General features: G+C 43.3%; 1 protein-coding gene across 7 annotated transcripts in view; it reads right to left on the minus strand.

The window, feature by feature from the left end:
* Positions 1-18,978, minus strand: part of TEX9 (testis expressed 9) — a 43,526-nt gene that overhangs the window by 8,501 nt on the left and 16,047 nt on the right. For 6 of the 7 annotated variants that reach the window (XM_038420110.2, XM_038420112.2, XM_038420111.2 and 3 more), the window contains 4 exons: positions 17,846-17,928; positions 11,727-11,905; positions 8,455-8,537; positions 4,024-4,197 (listed from right to left, as the gene is read on the minus strand). In XM_038420110.2, coding sequence (XP_038276038.1) covers positions 4,024-4,197; positions 8,455-8,537; positions 11,727-11,905; positions 17,846-17,928 — 519 coding nt within the window. The remainder of the gene's footprint in view (positions 1-4,023; positions 4,198-8,454; positions 8,538-11,726; positions 11,906-17,845; positions 17,929-18,978) is intronic. The other variant, XM_043494502.1, reaches the window with a different exon arrangement.

Genomic DNA, 18,978 nt, shown 5'->3' on the forward strand with positions numbered 1-18,978 from the left:
TTTTAAAGTAGCTTTTAAAATTAATCTGGACAATCAATGTCAAGTGTCAGCCACAGTACACACGTGAACACGATAAGTTTGGGACATTGAAACAGAGACAAAAACAATAATATATACTTTTTTAGAACTTAAGCTCTTCCCTTGCTCAGGGTGCAGAGAAGATTACAAATTAAAAGAAAAGTTTTACTTTAGAGAAATGAAGCCAAAACACAAAAATAAAACAGAGGTTAAAACTTATGCTATCCCAACCCACATATACAGACTCTCTAGACTCCAAAGATGTCAGTCTTCAATATCTGTAATCAACATATAGTGCAGACTCAGCTTATGATATTCAGCCAGATTTTCCAAAACATAACTACCATTCATCTCTTTAATTAAATATTAATTAGTCTTGAATAATGTACTACAAACTTTGCCAAAGAACAAATAGCTTTCAAAACCAAAAGATCAAGTCAGTAAGAGATTTAACCATTTAAAAACAAGAATGATTTTTTAAATCATGTTTACTGGTAGTTAAAACTAAGTTTATGATTAAAAATATAAATGTTAATTCCCTAGGACAATCATACTTCTAAATTTAAGAGAACTATACTACTAACTAGATAGCTACTTATACAGTATACACATTTTAGATATCTAAAATGTTCAGGCTTTTTTCTTCTCTGCCTCCTCAACCCTGTAGACAACTTATTGCTATTACACATTACTATTTTCCTCCAAAAATGGAATATTCTCATTCCTGACAAAACCAATAGTCAGGATGACTGCACAGCCCATAACTGGTTTTGGTTTGGTTTGGTTTGAAGTACTTACACAAAACAGGTTTTTTTCAAATTCTTCAGTTAGTAGTTTAAAAATGGCAATGCGACATCATTTTATTAAACATATAAGAATAGAACGAAAGCATGTTTAATCATTGCTACAGTGTAGTTTGATATCAAGGACAAGTGGTTTAGGCTCCAAGTTATGTGTTCAGTTTTCATTTAATCATTTTTTTAGATAATATTTTCTAGGTTGTTCAGATATGTTTGATTTTAATATCAACTTCTCCAGCTCTGAATAATTAAAGAAAAAAACACATGCTGCTCTTAGCTTAAGTTCCAAACAAACAAAGCTGTGTATGTGGGCCATCTGGTATAAACAAGCACTTCACAATTTTGCATATGTGGCTTGTATTTGGAGCCAGGTTGGTTTGGTTTTGATTCCTTAAAATCGGAGTGTGATTATTTTAAAGGGGCACAGTCAACTTATCAAAAAATAAAAACAAAGCAAATGCACACATATACACCCTCCACCCACCCACCAACAAAAAAACACCCCTAGGTCAAATGGTGTTTTATTTTAAATCTACTATTGTTAAAACAAAGTTGCTATAACTAAAATAATTAGAGAAATTAAATATTTCCCCTACTTTTTGTTTCCTCCTTTGTGAACTTGACTGCACCCTGCAGTCAGTGTCATCTGCCTCTAGCGATGTTCTACACAAGAATGAGGGGGAAAAGTAAATATAGGAAAATGTGATTGTAAAACCTTAAAACTGTTGGAGGATCCTGGGACAAAATCTAAAACTATTCAATTTTTTTAAAAAATGGGTTGACTGGACACTATCTTTAAATCAAAATGTACAGTATCAGTATAAGCAGAAGTCAGTATATTAACTGCAGACTTGACTGTAAAGCAGAGCTGGTCTTACATAGGGGTGAACTGGATGAAAGCCCAGAGTGCTGTTATAAACGGGGTGCCTCTGGAGCAGGGGTGTCCCTCCCCTGCTGCTCTGCAGCCCTACCACTCTGCCCCCTGCCTTGGAGCTGCCCCTGGCCAACTGCTCCTGGGAGCTTCCCGTTTGTTGTACGGGAGGAAGGAAGGGAGGAGGGTGCTGATGTCAGGGTGTCCCCTGCCTCCCCCTGCCTACGTACCCCATCTCCACAGAGCGGGCGGGGGTGTGTGTGTGTGAGAGAGAGGACAGGGCTCACCAAGAGAAGGAGGGAGCTGCTGGCAGCAGTTGCTGCTGTGTCTGAAAGAGCTTTCCTTCAGACTGGTGAGTGCAGCTCTCTTAAAAGGGCAGCACATGGTCTCTCACACAGTCCCCCAGCTCACACACACTGTCTCTTTCACACTCACCCCCCTCAATACATACTTATATTGTTGTTGTTGTTGGGGTTGGTACTTCCTGCAATGCATGGATGTTCTCTGTAATTTTGTTCTTTCAAAGTGCTGTTATTTTAGTTTTTTGACTAAAATTTTTTGACTAAAATAAAATAGGGTCTGTGCATTTCATAATTTTATTTCTCTCTCATGCTTACATTTAATTTTTTGACTAGTGAATTCTAAAATGCCTAACCTATCCTGGCTGGAGTAATTATCATTACTACTTTTATCATCATATTGTGCTTGGTCATTCATTATTTAAAGTGGTACAATCAAATAATAGTATCTTTCTAGAATGTAACTTTAGCTTGTACTAACCTTAGCAGTGCCAGTTCAAAAAACATTAGCTAAACACATAACTTTAGATACTAGGCAGATGAAGGTTGCTTATTTTCAAATTGTATTTTTAGTTATATCTGTATAATATCTTAAAATTTGCATGAAAATAAATGCAGTTCCAGCTATGATACCAATAGCAATGATGGAGTCAAACATTAGTGAGTCATAGAATATCAGGGTTGGAAGGGACCTCAGGAGGTCATCTAGTCCAACCCCCTGCTCAAAGCAGGACCAATCCCCCATTTTTTGCCCCAGATCCCTAAATGGCCCCCTCAAGGACTGAACTCACAACACTGGGTTTAGCAGGCCAATGCTCAAACCACTGAGGTATCCCTCCCCCGTCACATACATGATCGGTAAATATAAATGCCAAAATAATTAGAAAAATAAATTCCCTTTCTTAATAAAAGAGAAAACATATTTGTTAAAATTATGTTTTTAGTGAAAAACAATTGACTAAAATAGAGTAGGAAATGGCAGTATCACAGATTTTAAGCAGATTTTATTTATTTTTATAGGTTTCAGAGTAGCAGCCGTGTTAGTCTGTATTCGCAAAAAGAAAAGGAGTACTTGTGGCACCTTAGAGGTTTTTTTTTTTTTTTTTTTTTTCCACCAAATGCATCCGATGAAGTGAGCTGTAGCTCACGAAAGCTTATGCTCTAATAAATTTGTTAGTCTCTAAGGTGCCACAAGTACTCCTTTTCTATTTATTTTTATGTATCTCTAATAAAGATAGTGTACAAAGTATCAAACGTGTGTTTCTGATATCCGTGTTAAAGCTCTAGAACTGATACCTCAAGGCGTGGGTTGGGAATATCTTGCTGTATTATCTCCTGATTGTTCTAAATTTACATATAAACTTCAAACGTGGCTTTAACTGGAGTTTGTATATATATATATTTTCTTTATATAAACAATAAGATACAATGCTCCTCTCAACTAATTCCTAAGTTATCAGCTGAAAAAACTTTAGAGTTTTTAGGTGCCTAAGCAGTCCCTGGAATCATGGTTAAGTTTCCTCCCCGCCAAATCTGAAATGGAGCCCTGGGTGAGCCAGGAGCACCATGGGCTCTGGCAAGATGTAAGCGCGTAGCCTTGAGCCACATGCCAAGCATCAGGCACCACAAGCCACAGCAGCAGCACAGAAAGGTGGCAATACACCGTATACCATACCACCCTTAATTCTGCGCTGCTGCTGGTGGTGGCGTTGCCTTGTCTGCCAGTATTAGGCTGCCCTGCCAGTGGTTAATTTGTGCCAGGGCTGAGTGCTAGCCTCTGGCATCTCTTCCAATACAAATTAAACACTGGGGAAGGGAGTGGGGCCCAGAGGTGATGGGAGTTGGGAAGCGCAGGGAGTCCATAGGGGCCAGGAGTGATGGGGGGGGAGGGTGTCAAAATACAAGTTCGCCTAGGGTGCCATTTTCCCGAAGGCCGCCCTACTGTAAAGAAATTCAGATAAAGGATGTACTTGTGCCAATTATATATTTTTTCCTTCAAGTAAGGCTAAGGAAATTAAATGAATGGCTGCATTACCTTTTCTACTGCAGTGAGCTGTTGCTGTAATCCTTCACTTTTCCTGTTAGCTTTCTCTGACAGCATTTTGTACTTTTCAATTTGAAACTGCTGAGTACTGATTGTTCGCTGGAGTCTACCATGTTCTTCCTCAGTTTCTTTAACACGAGAGTTTAAATTCCGATTCTCGTCATCCTGTCAGTCAATAATTCGTAAATTTAGAAATCAATGAATGTTTTAAGAACATGTTAGGATGAGAAAGCGTTTTTCTACATCTTAATATGGAGTCATTAGTTCATGGTTTTTGCAGATATTGTTGTGATCACTGGTGTCTCTTAATTTTTAAAAAGTTTTTAAAACAACATTTCTCGTAAGCAATACCTGATCACTCACAGTGCAGTTCACAATCCAGTTTGGTTAACAAAAAAATAAAAATCTTAAATTTTGCTCTTAGTCAACACTTCAGTAAATGTGAATTTTCTACCAAATTTTGTCTAGTCTTATTTGAACAATATGCCAAATTAGATATATGCTTTAAATAAAACTTCAGTAATTTAAGGTTCAAGGCACGGAAGATCACAGCACAATACTGTGATAGCAATCATTAGTTATAGAACAGAGGTGGGCAAACTACAGCCTGCCCGACCCCTGAGTGCCTGGCTGGGGAGGCTAGCCCCCAGCCCCTCCCCTGCTGTCCCCCCATCCCTGCAGCCACACCGCCACACGGGCAGCGCTCTGGGCTGCGCGTTCCTGCAGCAGCATGGTGAGGGGTTGGGTAAGGGCCAGGGGGTCCCAGGGGGAAGTCAGGGTACAGGGAGCAGGAGATGATTGGATGGGGCAGAGGTTCGGGGGGGGCAGGGGATGGGGAACAGGGGGAGGTTAGACTCGGGGGATCCCGGGGGGCAGTTATGGGTGGGGGTCTCGGGAGGGGGCAGTCAGGGGACAAGGAGTGGGGAGGGGTTGGATGGGTGGGGGGTTCTGAGGGAGGCAGTCAGAGGGCGGGGGCAGGCTGTTTGGGGAGGCACAGCCTTCCCTCCCTGGCCCTCCATACAGTTTCGCACCCCTATGTGGCCCTTGGGCCAAAAAGTTTGCCCACCCACTATAGAATAATGTATATAGTAAAGCCATGCAGATGTTCTACAATCTAAATTCAGAATAGTAACATACTTGTGAGAATGTATATAAATAAATGTTTAAAAAAACTCACTAAGGAGAAAGAAAGGGTGGATACTCTGAATTTTCATCAGAATTACAAAAAAATAACCAGTTCCCAACTTTTAGTGAGATCAATGATTTCTGAGATACAATCACAGCTCATATTCTTGGATACCTCAAGTACCCAAATTCATGTTTATTTTAAAATCAAGTGGTATACAGCAACAGCTGAATTTTCATGTCCTATTTACCAAATTACATCCCTATTTTAAATAATTTTATGATTTAGAAATCAATCATTTTTCCTTTCAGAACATGAAATATCTTGAATATTGTCTTATAAATCAGTGTTAATACAGACAAGTAAAAAGATTTGGAAAAAAAATCAAGTCACATCCAAAAGTTTTTGAGGAGAAAGTTTCTTCAACTTTTAAGAGAATAAAACTGCCCCATATCCCTGAAAACAAAACAAAAACAAAAAAAAACCCACTAACATGAACCTCTTTGGGAGGAAATCGGCCTTTTTCTATATCCCAAAATTCAACAAACAGTAAAAATGATACATGTTAATGATATCCAGTATGCTACTTATACATAGGGTTGTCAGGCATCCAGTTTTCAACCATAATGCCCGGTCGAAAAGGGATCCTGGCGGCTCCGGTCAGCACTGCTGACTGGGCCATTAAAAGTCTGGTTGGCAGCACAGTGGCACTAAGGCAGGCTCCCTGCCTGCCTTAGCACCACACAGCTCATGGAAGTGGCCGGCATGTACCTGCGGACCCTGGGGACGGTGGGGAAGTGCAGGGACACAGGGGTGGCCAGAGAAGCTCTTCATGCTGCCCCCACCTCAAGCGCCAGATCCGCAGCTCCCATTGGCCAGGAACCATGGCCAATGGGAGCTGCAGGGATGGTGCCTGCGGGCACTGGCAGCATGCACCATTCAGAACTGCCTGGCCACACCTCCACCTAGGGGCTGGACATGCCAGCTACTTCCGGGAGCAGCGCGGAGCCAGGGCAGGCAGGGAGTCTGCCTTAGTCCTGCTGTACCGCCTACCAGGACCTGCCTGAGGTAAGCGCCTCCTGGCCAGAGTCCACACCCTGAACTCCCTGCCCAGGATTGGAACCCTCTCCCGCACCCTAACTCTCTCCCAGACCCTGCACCCCCACCCACATCTTGAAGAACAGTAACAGTATTTTTTTCTTTTAGTGGTTGCAGACATGTATTTCACTTGTCTAGTAGGAAGTGGGGCTCCGAGTCTACTGAAATAGTTACTGCAGAACTGCCTTCCCAAAGTTTGTATCTGACTTGATGCCATAGTAATCGCATAATGTTTCTCAAAAGTATGTACAGAAGACCATGTTGCAGTCCTACAAATATTCAATATTGAAACATTGCTGACAAAGGTAATCGATGTAGCCTGAGGCCTTGTTGAATAACCCTATAACATCTGTGGGGGCATGGTCTGAGCTACTTCATAAGCTGTAGTAATGCAGGAAGTTATCCACCTGGCAACTGTCTGCACAGAGGCCACCTGTCCTTCCATCCCATCCACATAAGAGACAAAAAGCCAACTTGATGAATAAATGATTTGGTCTTTTCCTGAAAGAACACTAGGCACCACCTCAGATCTAACATATGAAGCTGCTGTTCATCTGCATTTGAGTGCGGCTTAGGAAAATACAGGAAAATAAATAACCTGGTTAAGGTGAAACTACTCTGGACAAAAACTTTGGATGTAGCCTCAAGAAAACTTTGTCTTAGAAGAACTATGTATGGGAGGCTTTGCCATAAGGGCCTGCATTTCACTGACTCTTCTTGTGGAAGTTACAGCAACAAGAACGACTGTCTTTTAGGAAAAGAGAGACAATGGATCAAGTTGCTAATGGCTCAAACAGAGGACCAATGAGGATGGCCAGAATAGCACTCCTCCAAGAAAAGGAGAAAGAATCTCTCTGAGCATTGGAATGACTCTGATTAGTTTTAATGGAATTCTCCTCCTCAGGGCAACAGGGGAAGGGGACCGGAGTCGTCCTCTCCAAGGAGAAGAATCTGGATCTGGCAGTCTATCAAGGGTCTGCACCCGCTCAGAAGACTGACAGGCCTGGTGATCTGCAAAGGGCCCCAGGGCCAAAACTAGCTTCATGGCATGTTCCATGCAGTGCTATTTTAAACATAAGTCCTGAGCAACCTGAATCCTTTCCTTAAAGAAGCGACAAATGAAGAACTTTTCCTTTACATGCCCCTCTCCTAGACACAGCAAACATTACATATGGAGGATCACTTTGGGGGATAGCCACCCCAAACAAAGGGCAGTCCTTAATTCCTGGTGAGGGCACAGTATCGTGTAACATTATAAAGGGAAGCAAGTCTTACACTAACTACAAGGATACTACGAATTAACTATTTACAGATAATCTCACTGTTGTCATGTAAAATCTGCATGGGAAGCTCCAACACAAGCTGTGGGCAGTGAGAAGGAACGGAGGGGGGTCTAAGTGCCACTGACCTTATATAGACATAGGAGAGGCTGCTACAAGAGCCAAATAATGCAACCACCGCCCTGACAGGTACTGCTAAGCAAAGTTATCCAGTTTCAGTACACTGGGCATGCATGCATCTGAGTGGAATATTTGTCTACAACCAATTGAAGAACCTCAGTTATCACAGCTATCACAGAATTGCACTGGGAGAGAGGAGGTCTCTAAGGTAAACTAGCCCCAAAACCATTTAGGGTTTTGCACCTTCCAACACCTTAAATAGCACCAGAAATGGACAGTCAGTCAGTATATATCACGCAGTACAAGTGTAATATGTTCTCTGTGTTAAAACATTTTATAAGTGGGAAGCTGCATTAACTTTACATTCTTAATTGCCTTAAGGAATAGCTCAAAGTACAAAGTAGTGCAGTAAGTCTAATCTTGAAAGGAAGACAGGACAGTGTTCAGGTTCAGATTTTTGTTTTGTTTTCAGAACAGCCACATTCTGTTTTGAAAACTGCTCCTTGCCTATAAATTGGATCACACAGAATATGATGGTTTAAAACATCATATGCATTTTTTGAAAATTATACTTTTAAATCTTTAGACTAAAGATTAAATATGTATGAAACACAGAAAACAATATTGTAAGCTCTGGGTTCATAAAGAGAAAAAAAAAGCATTATGTAGAACCCTCACTCTCTAATAACTGAAGCTATAGCATCCCACTATGTATCCTAATATAGCCTAATTAATGACAGGGTTAAATGGAAGGGGAACAGATTCAGTCTCTACTGAATAAGAACACTCATTTCTTACCTTTTTACTACATTCACGTACTATACTATCCAGCTCCTCCTGCGTAACATGCAGCTTTGCCTTAAGAAATCTGATCTGGGCTTCTGTGAATTTAAATAGTCACATTTAATACCCTTAACTTATAAATACTTCTATGAAATATGACTGATTGTTATTTGCTTTGATTCAAACTGGATCACGTTAGGAACAAATTGTTGTCAACTGTAGACTTGTTTACAAAATACACCATACATACTTTTTAACACAATTATGCAAAAAACTAATTTCCAAATAAAATTTTCATGCAAGTTGCTTATTCTTAGACCAAATTGTGGATAGCTTTTTTTTTTTAAAGACTTACTAAATTCTGCACACTTAAAATGTAAAAAACTGATAACTGTGGACATGGCATCTCTATGCTGATCCACAGCACAGGTAGAGAGATTGGATAGGAAGTGCCAGCTTCCCCAAAACTGTCATGACAATGTGTCTTAAGGAACCACAACTGAAAGTGAAAAGGTAGTGCAGTCTTCATGCAGATTCAACCCAAAGCCCGTCTACTGTGACTGACTGCCATTAAGGCTATCTACTCTGAGGATGGTATCTGTGATACAGAACTGAACTGGGATCACCAAATCATTTCACATAGGCCAGTGCAATGGCTGTCGGATAGTTACTACTATCAATTTTGGCTGGATTTTAAATAGGCAAATGGCTCTATGTTCCATTACTCTTGATCCATCTAGCTTTCAAGCAGTAAGTGCTGAGGGTTTTTTGTTCAGTTACAGTGAAATTCACCCATCCCCGCTTAAAGCTTGAGTAACTGGTTTTTGTGGAGGTAATTTTGTGGGGGCTGGGTGGATGGAACTGACACCTCAAACCACAGACAAGCCACTATTCTAGCAGAATGGAACAGACCATTACCTCACTATGTTATTTACATGAGATTTTTGGGCCAGTGATAATCCATTTATTGTGAACCCAGTAACCTCTCTCTTGTCTGTCAACAATGATTCCATCTGTACTGGCCTATTTAGAACATTAACTGCTAAATTCTGGTATCTAGGAGACATTCAGGCATGTATTCCAACTGTCTGAGGATGATCTGAGAAGCAGAAATCAGTCCAAGGTCTTTTTCATCCTCCAAATCTGGTTATAGGAAACAGTCTCCAATGCTCAAACAGACAGTTCAATCAATAACTCTCTCAGGCTAAATAACCATGTGGTGTTAGTTCAAGATGCCTTGTTTCCATTGCCAGACACTAAATTAATCCCTTTCTCCATCCTGAATTTATCTAGCAGATGGTTCTAATATTCTCCACAGCACACTTGTATTTTAGCTGAGAACTCAGAGTCACAAAACAAATAATCTGAGAGTTTCACATAGATTCTCCTTGATAGGTATTCCCAAAGTGTCTCATACAAATCACAAAAGGCTGAAGATCAAGCAACTCCTACCTTGAATCCTCTGTCAAGTATTGATTGTTATCACCATGCAATTAGACACCAACACCATAGCATTTTGACAATGTAATAAGCCTCTAACTTCACACTTCCTTTCACACGATGGGACTATGTGACGGGGTGTATCAGGCCCTTTGAGGCCCCCTGTTGGAGGCCTCGTGGTTCTACTACTGCAAAGATGGAGCCTTTAGGCCTGCCTAGAAAAACTGCAGAGAAGTAGCCAATCAGAGCGCAGCAGGCTCAGTTAAAAGTAGCCGTAGGGCCTAAGCACCTCAGTGCCTGGCTGGGACCAGCAGAGCAAGAAAGGGTGCTCTTTTCTGGAGCTCACGTGAGAACCAGAAAATGAGTTCTGGTGGCACTGGTATTTAATGAGAAAGAAGAGGAGTTGAGGAGGAGGAGAGGAGAGAAGAAGAGGAGTCCAGCCCCAAGGTAAGGGTGAAGAGAAAGGGGCTATGTGGGAAGAGGCTCAGGGAATAGCAGCAGTGAAGAAGAGGCAGTGGTATGTGGCTATTGTTTATAGGCTCCCTGGATTGGGACCCAGAGTAGTAAACAAGCTCGGGTTCCCCCACCGGCCACTAGTGAAGTGGCCAAATCCTCAAGAAGGGCACAAGTTTCGTTTACAGGCCCAAGCAAAGGGCTGGAATTTAAAGGGCTCAGGGACAGGGCTGAAGACCTTGATAAGGCCAGACAGACTGTCTGGTGAACTCTTGGTTACCACCCACCCCCAGAAGGGGACTGAAGTTAAGGAGTGACCTGGCTTGAGAGCTGGAACACCAGACAACTGTTGAGGACAGAGAGTCTCCAGGGAGAAAGAACTAGGGGTAGTGCTCCATAACAGGGCAGGGATAGGCTTCAAGCTAGCCCAGAAGGGGCTTAGAACTGCTCAGAGACAGGAGTGTAGACACCAAAAAGGACACAGCGATAGTCCTTGTTGGACCTTTGTCACCCCAGAAGGGATTAGTTCATTTCAGACTGTGCGTGACTTAGTTAGTGAGCCAGCCCTCCGAAGACGTGCCTGCAAAGGTCAACAACTTGCAGGCAGCACCAGGAAAAAGTGCAGAATCACACACAGCTGACAGGAGGTGCCCATGCGAGGTGAGTGCACCCTGTCATAGACTCCACATAAACGATTTCATAACTCTACCAGCTTGTCATACCACAGCCAAAAAGGCAGGTGTGCATCATGCCTTTAGCTTCACTGACAAAATGCTACAATCCCTTCTCATATTCTAGTTATTTCTACGCCCAGTGTAAAAGCACCATTTGGAGTGAAAAAGGATCGAAAGGTTCCTCATTTAAGCATTGTAGCTAAAACATTACTTCATAAGCTACTTACCCAAGATCCACAGCCTGGATCTGATGAAAGGATTTAGCCCTAAAGACAAAGGCTGTGAAAGGATTTTTATCTTATGGAAATACAGCCTTAAAACCAAATCCTGCCCTTGGGTACATATTTGCAACTCCCAATGAAGTTAAAAAAAGTTATGCACTGATCTAAAGTCACAATTTTGTCCAAAATAACTCATATGACCTCCTTCCAAAAGGGGCTGATGCACTGCTAAAGAACAAAGGTAAGCTAGGTTTCCAGTGGAGTGGGGACATCAACCCATTCTTTCCATGTTTATTTGTATGTGATCTGGGAATACAAAAAGAAAAAAGTCCCATCTTGTTCCCCTCACCCACTCTCCAGAGCAGAAATCTGAACATAATTTAAGAGTTATAGAACTTTCTCCTATAATCAATACAGAAATGATAAAATATAGAGTTTTTCAGAAGATCCTAACAGTAAGGAACCAAGGATAAGAAAATGCATAGCTATAGGAACCTACCTGTTCCAATTTCATTTCCTACACTTGGAATAATATCATCATTTAGACTTTCAAGCAAGTCTCCTTCCTCCAGTTTTCCTTCAATTTTGCTAATTGTCTTTGCAAGAGAAAAATCTGTGAAGTCCTCCAGGACGGCAACATCAGCAGCAGCTTGTATATCAATGCTTCTTAGTTTTGCACTAAAATTACAAAATAAGAAATTTCTAGACTGAATTTATGATATTCCAAATAAGCTACAAAAATAGTTAAATGGCAGTCATTTATAATTGTACAAAACCATTTAGCTATCTGCAGTCTGCTATTACCTTCATCTTTTACATTAGTAAAAAAGATATAAATGCCAAATTTGTTCCATTTATGAAAATATATTTCCTACGTTCATATTAGGTTCAAACTGGCAGCAACAAGTATCATCTATTGGCCTTCACGTCCAAGTCACTGCAGAATAAGGATGGGCAAACTTTTTGATCCGAGGGCCACATCTGGGTAGAAGTTGTATGGTGGACCAAGAATGCTCATAAAATTGGGTGCTGGGGTGAGGGCTCCAGCTGGGAGTGCAGGCTCTGGGGTGGGGCCAGATATGAGGAGTTCAGGGTGTGGCAGGGGGCTCCTGAATGGGGCAGGGTGTTGAGGTGCGCGGGTGGGGGTCAGGGCTCTGTCTGGGGGGTGCAGGCTCTGGGGTGGGGCTGGGGATGAGGGGTTGGGAGTGCAGGAAGGTGCTTCAGGCTGGGACCGAGAGGTTTGGAGGGCGGGAGGGGGATGAGGGCTGGGGCAAGGGTGTAGAAAGGGTCAGGGGTGCAGGCTCTGGGCGGCACTTGACTCAAGCAGCTCCCAGAAGCAGCAGCATGTCCCCTCTCCGGCTCTTATGCAAAGGCACTGCCAGACAGCTCTGTGCGCTGCCTTCTCCACAGACACCGCCCCTGCAGCTCTTATTGCCCATGGTTCCCTGCCAGTGGGAGCTGCGGGGGTGGGTGCAGCATGCAGAATCCCTTGGCTGCCCCTATGTGTAGGAGCCAGAGGGGGAGACATGCCACTGTTTCTGGGAGCCGTGCAGAGTGAGGCAAGCCCCCGACCCCGATCCCCAGCTGGAGTGCCGGAGTGGGGCAAGCCCCAGACCCTGCTCTCCAGTGGGATCTCGAGGGTCAGATTAAAACATCTGGAGGGCCAGATGCAGCTCCTTGACCATAGTTTGCCCACCCCTGCTGTAGAAGAAATAAAACCCTTTGAGTCAAATTCTGTGTGACAGCCATATTGTGTGCAGAGAAACTCCCATCTTCTTAGTGACAGGAGGCTGCAATAGCGGCAATTATTTAGCCTGGAAAGGGAAGGCTTTATTAAGATATTTAAAATTATAACTAAAGTGTTTCTTTTGATTAGGATAATTATCTACATTGGTTTTCTGCCTTAGAGACTGTTGATCATTCTCTCCTCTCTTGGCTTCTGCAACGCTGTCCTCTCCTGCTTCCCTTCCGACCTCTTCTCTGGTATCTCTTATGGCCACTCCATGTACTCCCCCTCACAATCAGCTGGCAATGGCATCCTTCAGAATTCTGTTGTACTCATTCACTATTTCTTCTTTGGTGACCTTCATCTGTTCTAAATTCAGATTTCCAAATCCATTTTGCTTGTCCTGATTTCAGCTTCCTGTCCTATTTCACATCTACTATATCAAATTCTCTCACCCCCAAGACTGAGCTGCTAATCTTTTTTATTAATCCTGCTCTGCTCTTCTATTCCTGACAACTCTGCTATCCTCCATCTCAAGTACACCTTGGTGTCATCTTTGACTTCTCACTCTTTCCCCCTCACAGCCAGTGACTCTTGCTGTTTCATCTAATTCTACTGAAGTCCACCCCTCCCTCTGTTATACATATGCTAAAATTTACCATCTCATCCCTTGATTACTGAGATATCCTCCTTACTCTGCTCCCACCTCCATTGTATCAAAAAAGCTATTTGTCCTTCTCCTACGACTTGAAATGTCACCTGTCTCCCTCTGATGGGGTTTACAGACCCCTCACTAAGACTAAAGGAGCAGTATTGGGGTAAGGCCCCGCTCTTCAGCAGCTGCAGAGCATGCTCCAAATGGATGGCCTGCTTAAAAGGAGACTGACAGGCAAGGAGGGGAAAAGTGAAGGAGAGACTGGCTGCAGGCAAGTAGCAAAGCTGTAGCTTCTGGGACAAAGAGATTTATTTACAGTGGAAGAATCTGGACTCTGGGAAAGACGCAACTGGGCAGCGAAGGCCTTACCCCCTTTTTCTTGCCCCTTCTCAAGGAGGAGCAAGTGGACACTAGAACAGGGGTGGGCAAACTTTTTGGCCTGAGGGCAACATCGGTGTTGTGAAACTCTATGGAGAGCCGGGTAGGGAAGGCTGTGCCTCCCCAAATGGCCTGGCCCCAGCCCCCTCAAAACCCCTGACCCATCCAAGCCCCTCTGCTCCTTGTCCCCTGACCGCCCCCTCCCGAGACCCCCTGACCCTAACTGCCCCTCCCGGGACCCCATCCCCGATCCAACCCCCCCTGTTGCCTGTCCCCTGACTGCCCCGACCCCATCCACATCCCTGACCAGCCCCCCGGGCTCCCACGTCTATCTAACCCGCCCCATTCCCTGTCTCCTGACCACTCCCTGGAACCACCTGCCCCTTATCCAACCCCCCTCCCTGCCCCCTTACCATGCCGCTCAGAGCGGCAGGAGCTCGCAACCCCTCCGCCTGGGCAAAGCCAGCCACGCCGCCCGCGCTTCCTGGCAGGAGTGACGGGCCAGAACGTTGGCAGCGCACTGAAGCTGTGGGAGAGAGGGAACAGCAGGGGAGGGGCCAGGGGCTAGCCTCCCCACCCAGGAGGTCAGGGGCCAGGCAGGACAGGCTAGATGTGGCCCGCAGGCTGTAGTTTGCCCACCTCTGCACTAGAAAATGAGCTGGGAACACCCAACAGACAATTTGAATTATTGAGACTGTGAGAGCAATCCGCTGCTGAGAAGGAAGCAAAGCGCCATGACCGTGCTACAAACTGAAGTGAGAACAGGAGGAAAAAGGAGGTGGTCCTGAGGTGATTAGTTTTTTGTACCTGCCAGAGGGAACTGAGATTCTCCTCACTCCTTCGGCTGGGACCTGATGGAGAGGCAGGGCCTGGGGTCCCCAACCCTTCCCCCTCCACCTGACCAGGGCAACCCAGGGAGCACCAGGGGATGGGAGAACTCTAGGTCTTCATATTTCTTGGCAAGGCCATCCCAAGACTCAGACTGTTGAGCCCTGGGCCTGCCCCCTAGGCCTGCTAGCCTCTAGTGGTCCCTACTACACTCCCTTTCTAAGTTTTATACTATATCATCAGCACTTTATAAAGAGATTAGGGCTAGTAGATTAATTTTCTCCCTACCTCCATCAATCAAAACTTCTCACAGTATTAAAGTACCCTAGAAATTTTGCCCCTACCTTTGCCTCTTGTCTGTCATCTTGGTGAATCTTGAGCTCAGATACCACTGTAATGTGCACACTAAAATATGTGGATAGATGCCTTCGGGAACTATGGGCCTTACTCTTCCACTTTTTCAGCTTCAGTGACTCTGAACTGCTGTGCTCAAGCGCATTCATTCTAGGTGCCTCTAGTAGACTGCTTTCCAAACCACAACCAATAGGTAAAGATCTGCTTATTCCTCATTCATTGAGACAAAGTTTAAATCACAGCCTTGACAAGTCCTTTGTTTTAAATTTTTGATAAGCACAGTTTCATTGCTGTGGTGTTAACCATGGCTGCTCATTAAAGATTTCCAGCTGCTTTATAAAAAGAAAAGGAGTACCCGTGGCACCTTAGAGACTAACAAATTTATTAGAGCATAAGCTTTCGTGAGCTACAGCTCACTTCATCGGATGCATTTGGTGGAAAAAGCAGAGGAGAGATTTATATACACACACACACACACACACAGAGAGAGAGAGAGAACATGAAACAATGAGTTTATCATACACACTGTAAGGAGAGTGATCACTTAAGATAAGCCATCACCAGCAGCAGGGGGGGGAAAAGGAGGAAAACCTTTCATGGTGACAAGCAAGGTAGGCTAATTCCAGCAGTTAACAAGAATATCAGAGGAACAGTGGGGGGAGGGGGGAGGGAGAAATACCATGGGGAAATAGTTTTACTTTGTGTAATGACTCATCCATTCCCAGTCTCTATTCAAGCCTAAGTTAATTGTATCCAGTTTGCAAATTAATTCCAATTCAGCAGTCTCTCGTTGGAGTCTGTTTTTGAAGCTTTTTTGTTGAAGTATAGCCACTCTTAGGTCTGTGATCGAGTGACCAGAGAGATTGAAGTGTTCTCCAACTGGTTTTTGAATGTTATAATTCTTGACGTCTGATTTGTGTCCATTCATTCTTTTACGTAGAGACTGTCCAGTTTGGCCAATGTACATGGCAGAAGGGCATTGCTGGCACATGATGGCATATATCACATTGGTAGATGCGCAGGTGAACGAGCCTCTGATAGTGTGGCTGATGTGATTAGGCCCTATGATGGTATCCCCTGAATAGATATGTGAACAGAGTTGGCAACGGGCTTTGTTTCAAGGATAGGTTCCTGGGTTAGTGGTTCTGTTGTGTGGTGTGTGCTTGCTGGTGAGTATTTGCTTCAGATTGGGGGGCTGTCTGTAAGCAAGGACTGGTCTGTCTCCCAAGATCTGTGAGAGTGATGGGTCGTCCTTCAGGATAGGTTGTAGATCCTTGATGATGCGTTGGAGAGGTTTTAGTTGGGGGCTGAAGGCGATGGCTAATGGCGTTCTGTTGTTTTCTTTGTTGGGCCTGTCCTGTAGTAGGTGACTTCTGGGTACTCTTCTGGCTCTGTCAATCTGTTTCTTCACTTCAGCAGGTGGGTATTGTAGTTGTAGGAATGCATGATAGAGATCTTGTAGGTGTTTGTCTCTGTCTGAGGGGTTGGAGCAAATGCGGTTATATCGTAGCGCTTGGCTGTAGACAATGGATCGAGTGGTATGATCTGGATGAAAGCTAGAGGCATGTAGGTAGGAATAGCAGTCAGTAGGTTTCCGATATAGGGTGGTGTTTATGTGACCATCGCTTATTAGCACCCTAGTGTCCAGGAAGTGGATCTCTTGTGTGGACTGGTCCAGGCTGAGGTTGATGGTGGGATGGAAATTGTTGAAATCATGGTGGAATTCCTCAAGAGCTTCTTTTCCATGGGTCCAGATGATGAAGATGTCATCAATGTAGCGCAAATAGAGTAGGGGCATTAGGGGACGAGAGCTGAGGAAGCGTTGTTCTAAGTCAGCCATAAAAATGTTGGCATACTGTGGGGCCATGCGGGTACCCATCGCAGTGCCGCTGATTTGAAGGTATACGTTTGTCCCCAAATGTGAAATAGTTATGGGTGAGGACAAAGTCGCAAAGTTCAGCCACCAGGTTAGCCGTGACAGTATCGGGGATATTGTTCCTGACGGCTTGTAGTCCATCTTTGTGTGGAATGTTGGTGTAGAGGGCTTCTACATCCATAGTGGCTAGGATGGTGTTTTTAGGAAGATCACCAATGGACTGTAGTTTCCTCAGGAAGTCAGTGGTGTCTCGAAGATAGCTGGGAGTGCTGGTAACGAAGGGCCTGAGGAGGGAGTCTACATAGCCAGACAATCCTGCTGTCAGGGTGCTAATGCCTGAGATGATGGGGCGTCCAGGATTTCCAGGTTTATGGATCTTGGGTAGCAGATAGAATACCCCAGGTCGGGGCTCCAGGGGTGTGTCTGTGCGGATTTGTTCTTGTGCTTTTTCAGGGAGTTTCTTGAGCAAATGCTGTAGTTTCTTTTGGTAACTCTCAGTGGAATCAGAGGGTAATGGCTTGTAGAAAGTGGTGTTGGAGAGCTGCCTAGTAGCCTCTTGTTCATACTCCGACCTATTCACGATGACGACAGCACCTCCTTTGTCAGCCTTTTTGATTATGATGTCAGAGTTGTTAGGCGAGCATAGAGCAGATACAGGAATAAGTAAACTGTAAGACATTTCTGACACAAAGTATATTTGTATAGATGTATATCAATATAAAAATCAACTAAAACTATTCTCATTTCATTACCAGAGTATAGATTTTAAATAAATACAAATGCAGTCTACAATTAATGTACCTTGAAGTTGTTCTCTTTCCCTTACTGCCAGAGTGTGGTCTGTTCTGAGCTGTAGACATGGAACCAGATTTCTTATTTGGTTGCTAGGAAAAAAGTTTCAGTAGTCAGGATCATATTTATGATAATAGCCTATGACACTTTTTCTAGCACAACTATTTTTCCATTTTCCTGAGGTCAAACTATGACAGTCAAAAGGAATATTTTAAACAGTCTGATTTTCAGAGCCTGAGATAGCCAAGAAACTAAAACTTTTTTTGTCTAATTTGCAAATGTTTTTACTGCTACTGTATGTGCCGACTTGGTATTTGCATGTACAAGTGACTAAACACCTATTTATTTGCACACTCAAAACTGACTTGCATGTGCAGTCATGAGTATGCACAAATAAGGTACACAACTGTTACTGAGCCATTAATATACAAACACTTCTAATGTACTACAACTAAATAAGCAAGATTATTCAACCTAGACACCAAGTTGAATCCATCATATACTTGGATCATGAGTACAATTCCAAGTTAACACATTGCTGTTGACAGCGTTTACCACCCCTTCTAAATCACCAATGGAATTAGCATATTTTTAGTCTTGCTATATCTTCCTTCTGCAGTAAAGTTACTGATTAACTTTCAGAGCTTACTCCCAAATTAAGATTCTCCAAGAATCAGCTTTCTTTGCTACTGTCTTTCTTAAAGGAAACACTCTGGAAACTTTAGCTGAATCCCTAAGAATGCAATGTAGCTGAAGTTTAAGAGGCTAGTGAGTCTTTGCATTTGTTCCTGGCCTTGCTTATCCATTATTTTCTTCTCATAATATCAGTTATTTTTCACGTTAACTTCTTTAAGAGAACTTTAATTGAAATAATAGTATTGCCATTAACATTACACAGACAAGAGAAGAAATACACAGAAATTTTGTCTAAGAAAAAAAGGCAGTATTATAAAATTTTACGTCACCTTTAATCTAAGGATCTCAAAATGCTACACATACTGAAATAATAGTGCCATTTTACATAGGTGTAAAATATGGCCCAGAAACTAAGCTTGTCTACACTTGAAATGCTACAGCAGCACAGCTGCATCGCTATAGCACTTCAGTGTAGACACTAACTATGCTGAAAGGAGGGGTTCTCC

This window comes from Dermochelys coriacea, chromosome 10 (assembly GCF_009764565.3).
Source record: "Dermochelys coriacea isolate rDerCor1 chromosome 10, rDerCor1.pri.v4, whole genome shotgun sequence".
Classification (NCBI taxonomy): domain Eukaryota; kingdom Metazoa; phylum Chordata; order Testudines; family Dermochelyidae; genus Dermochelys; species Dermochelys coriacea.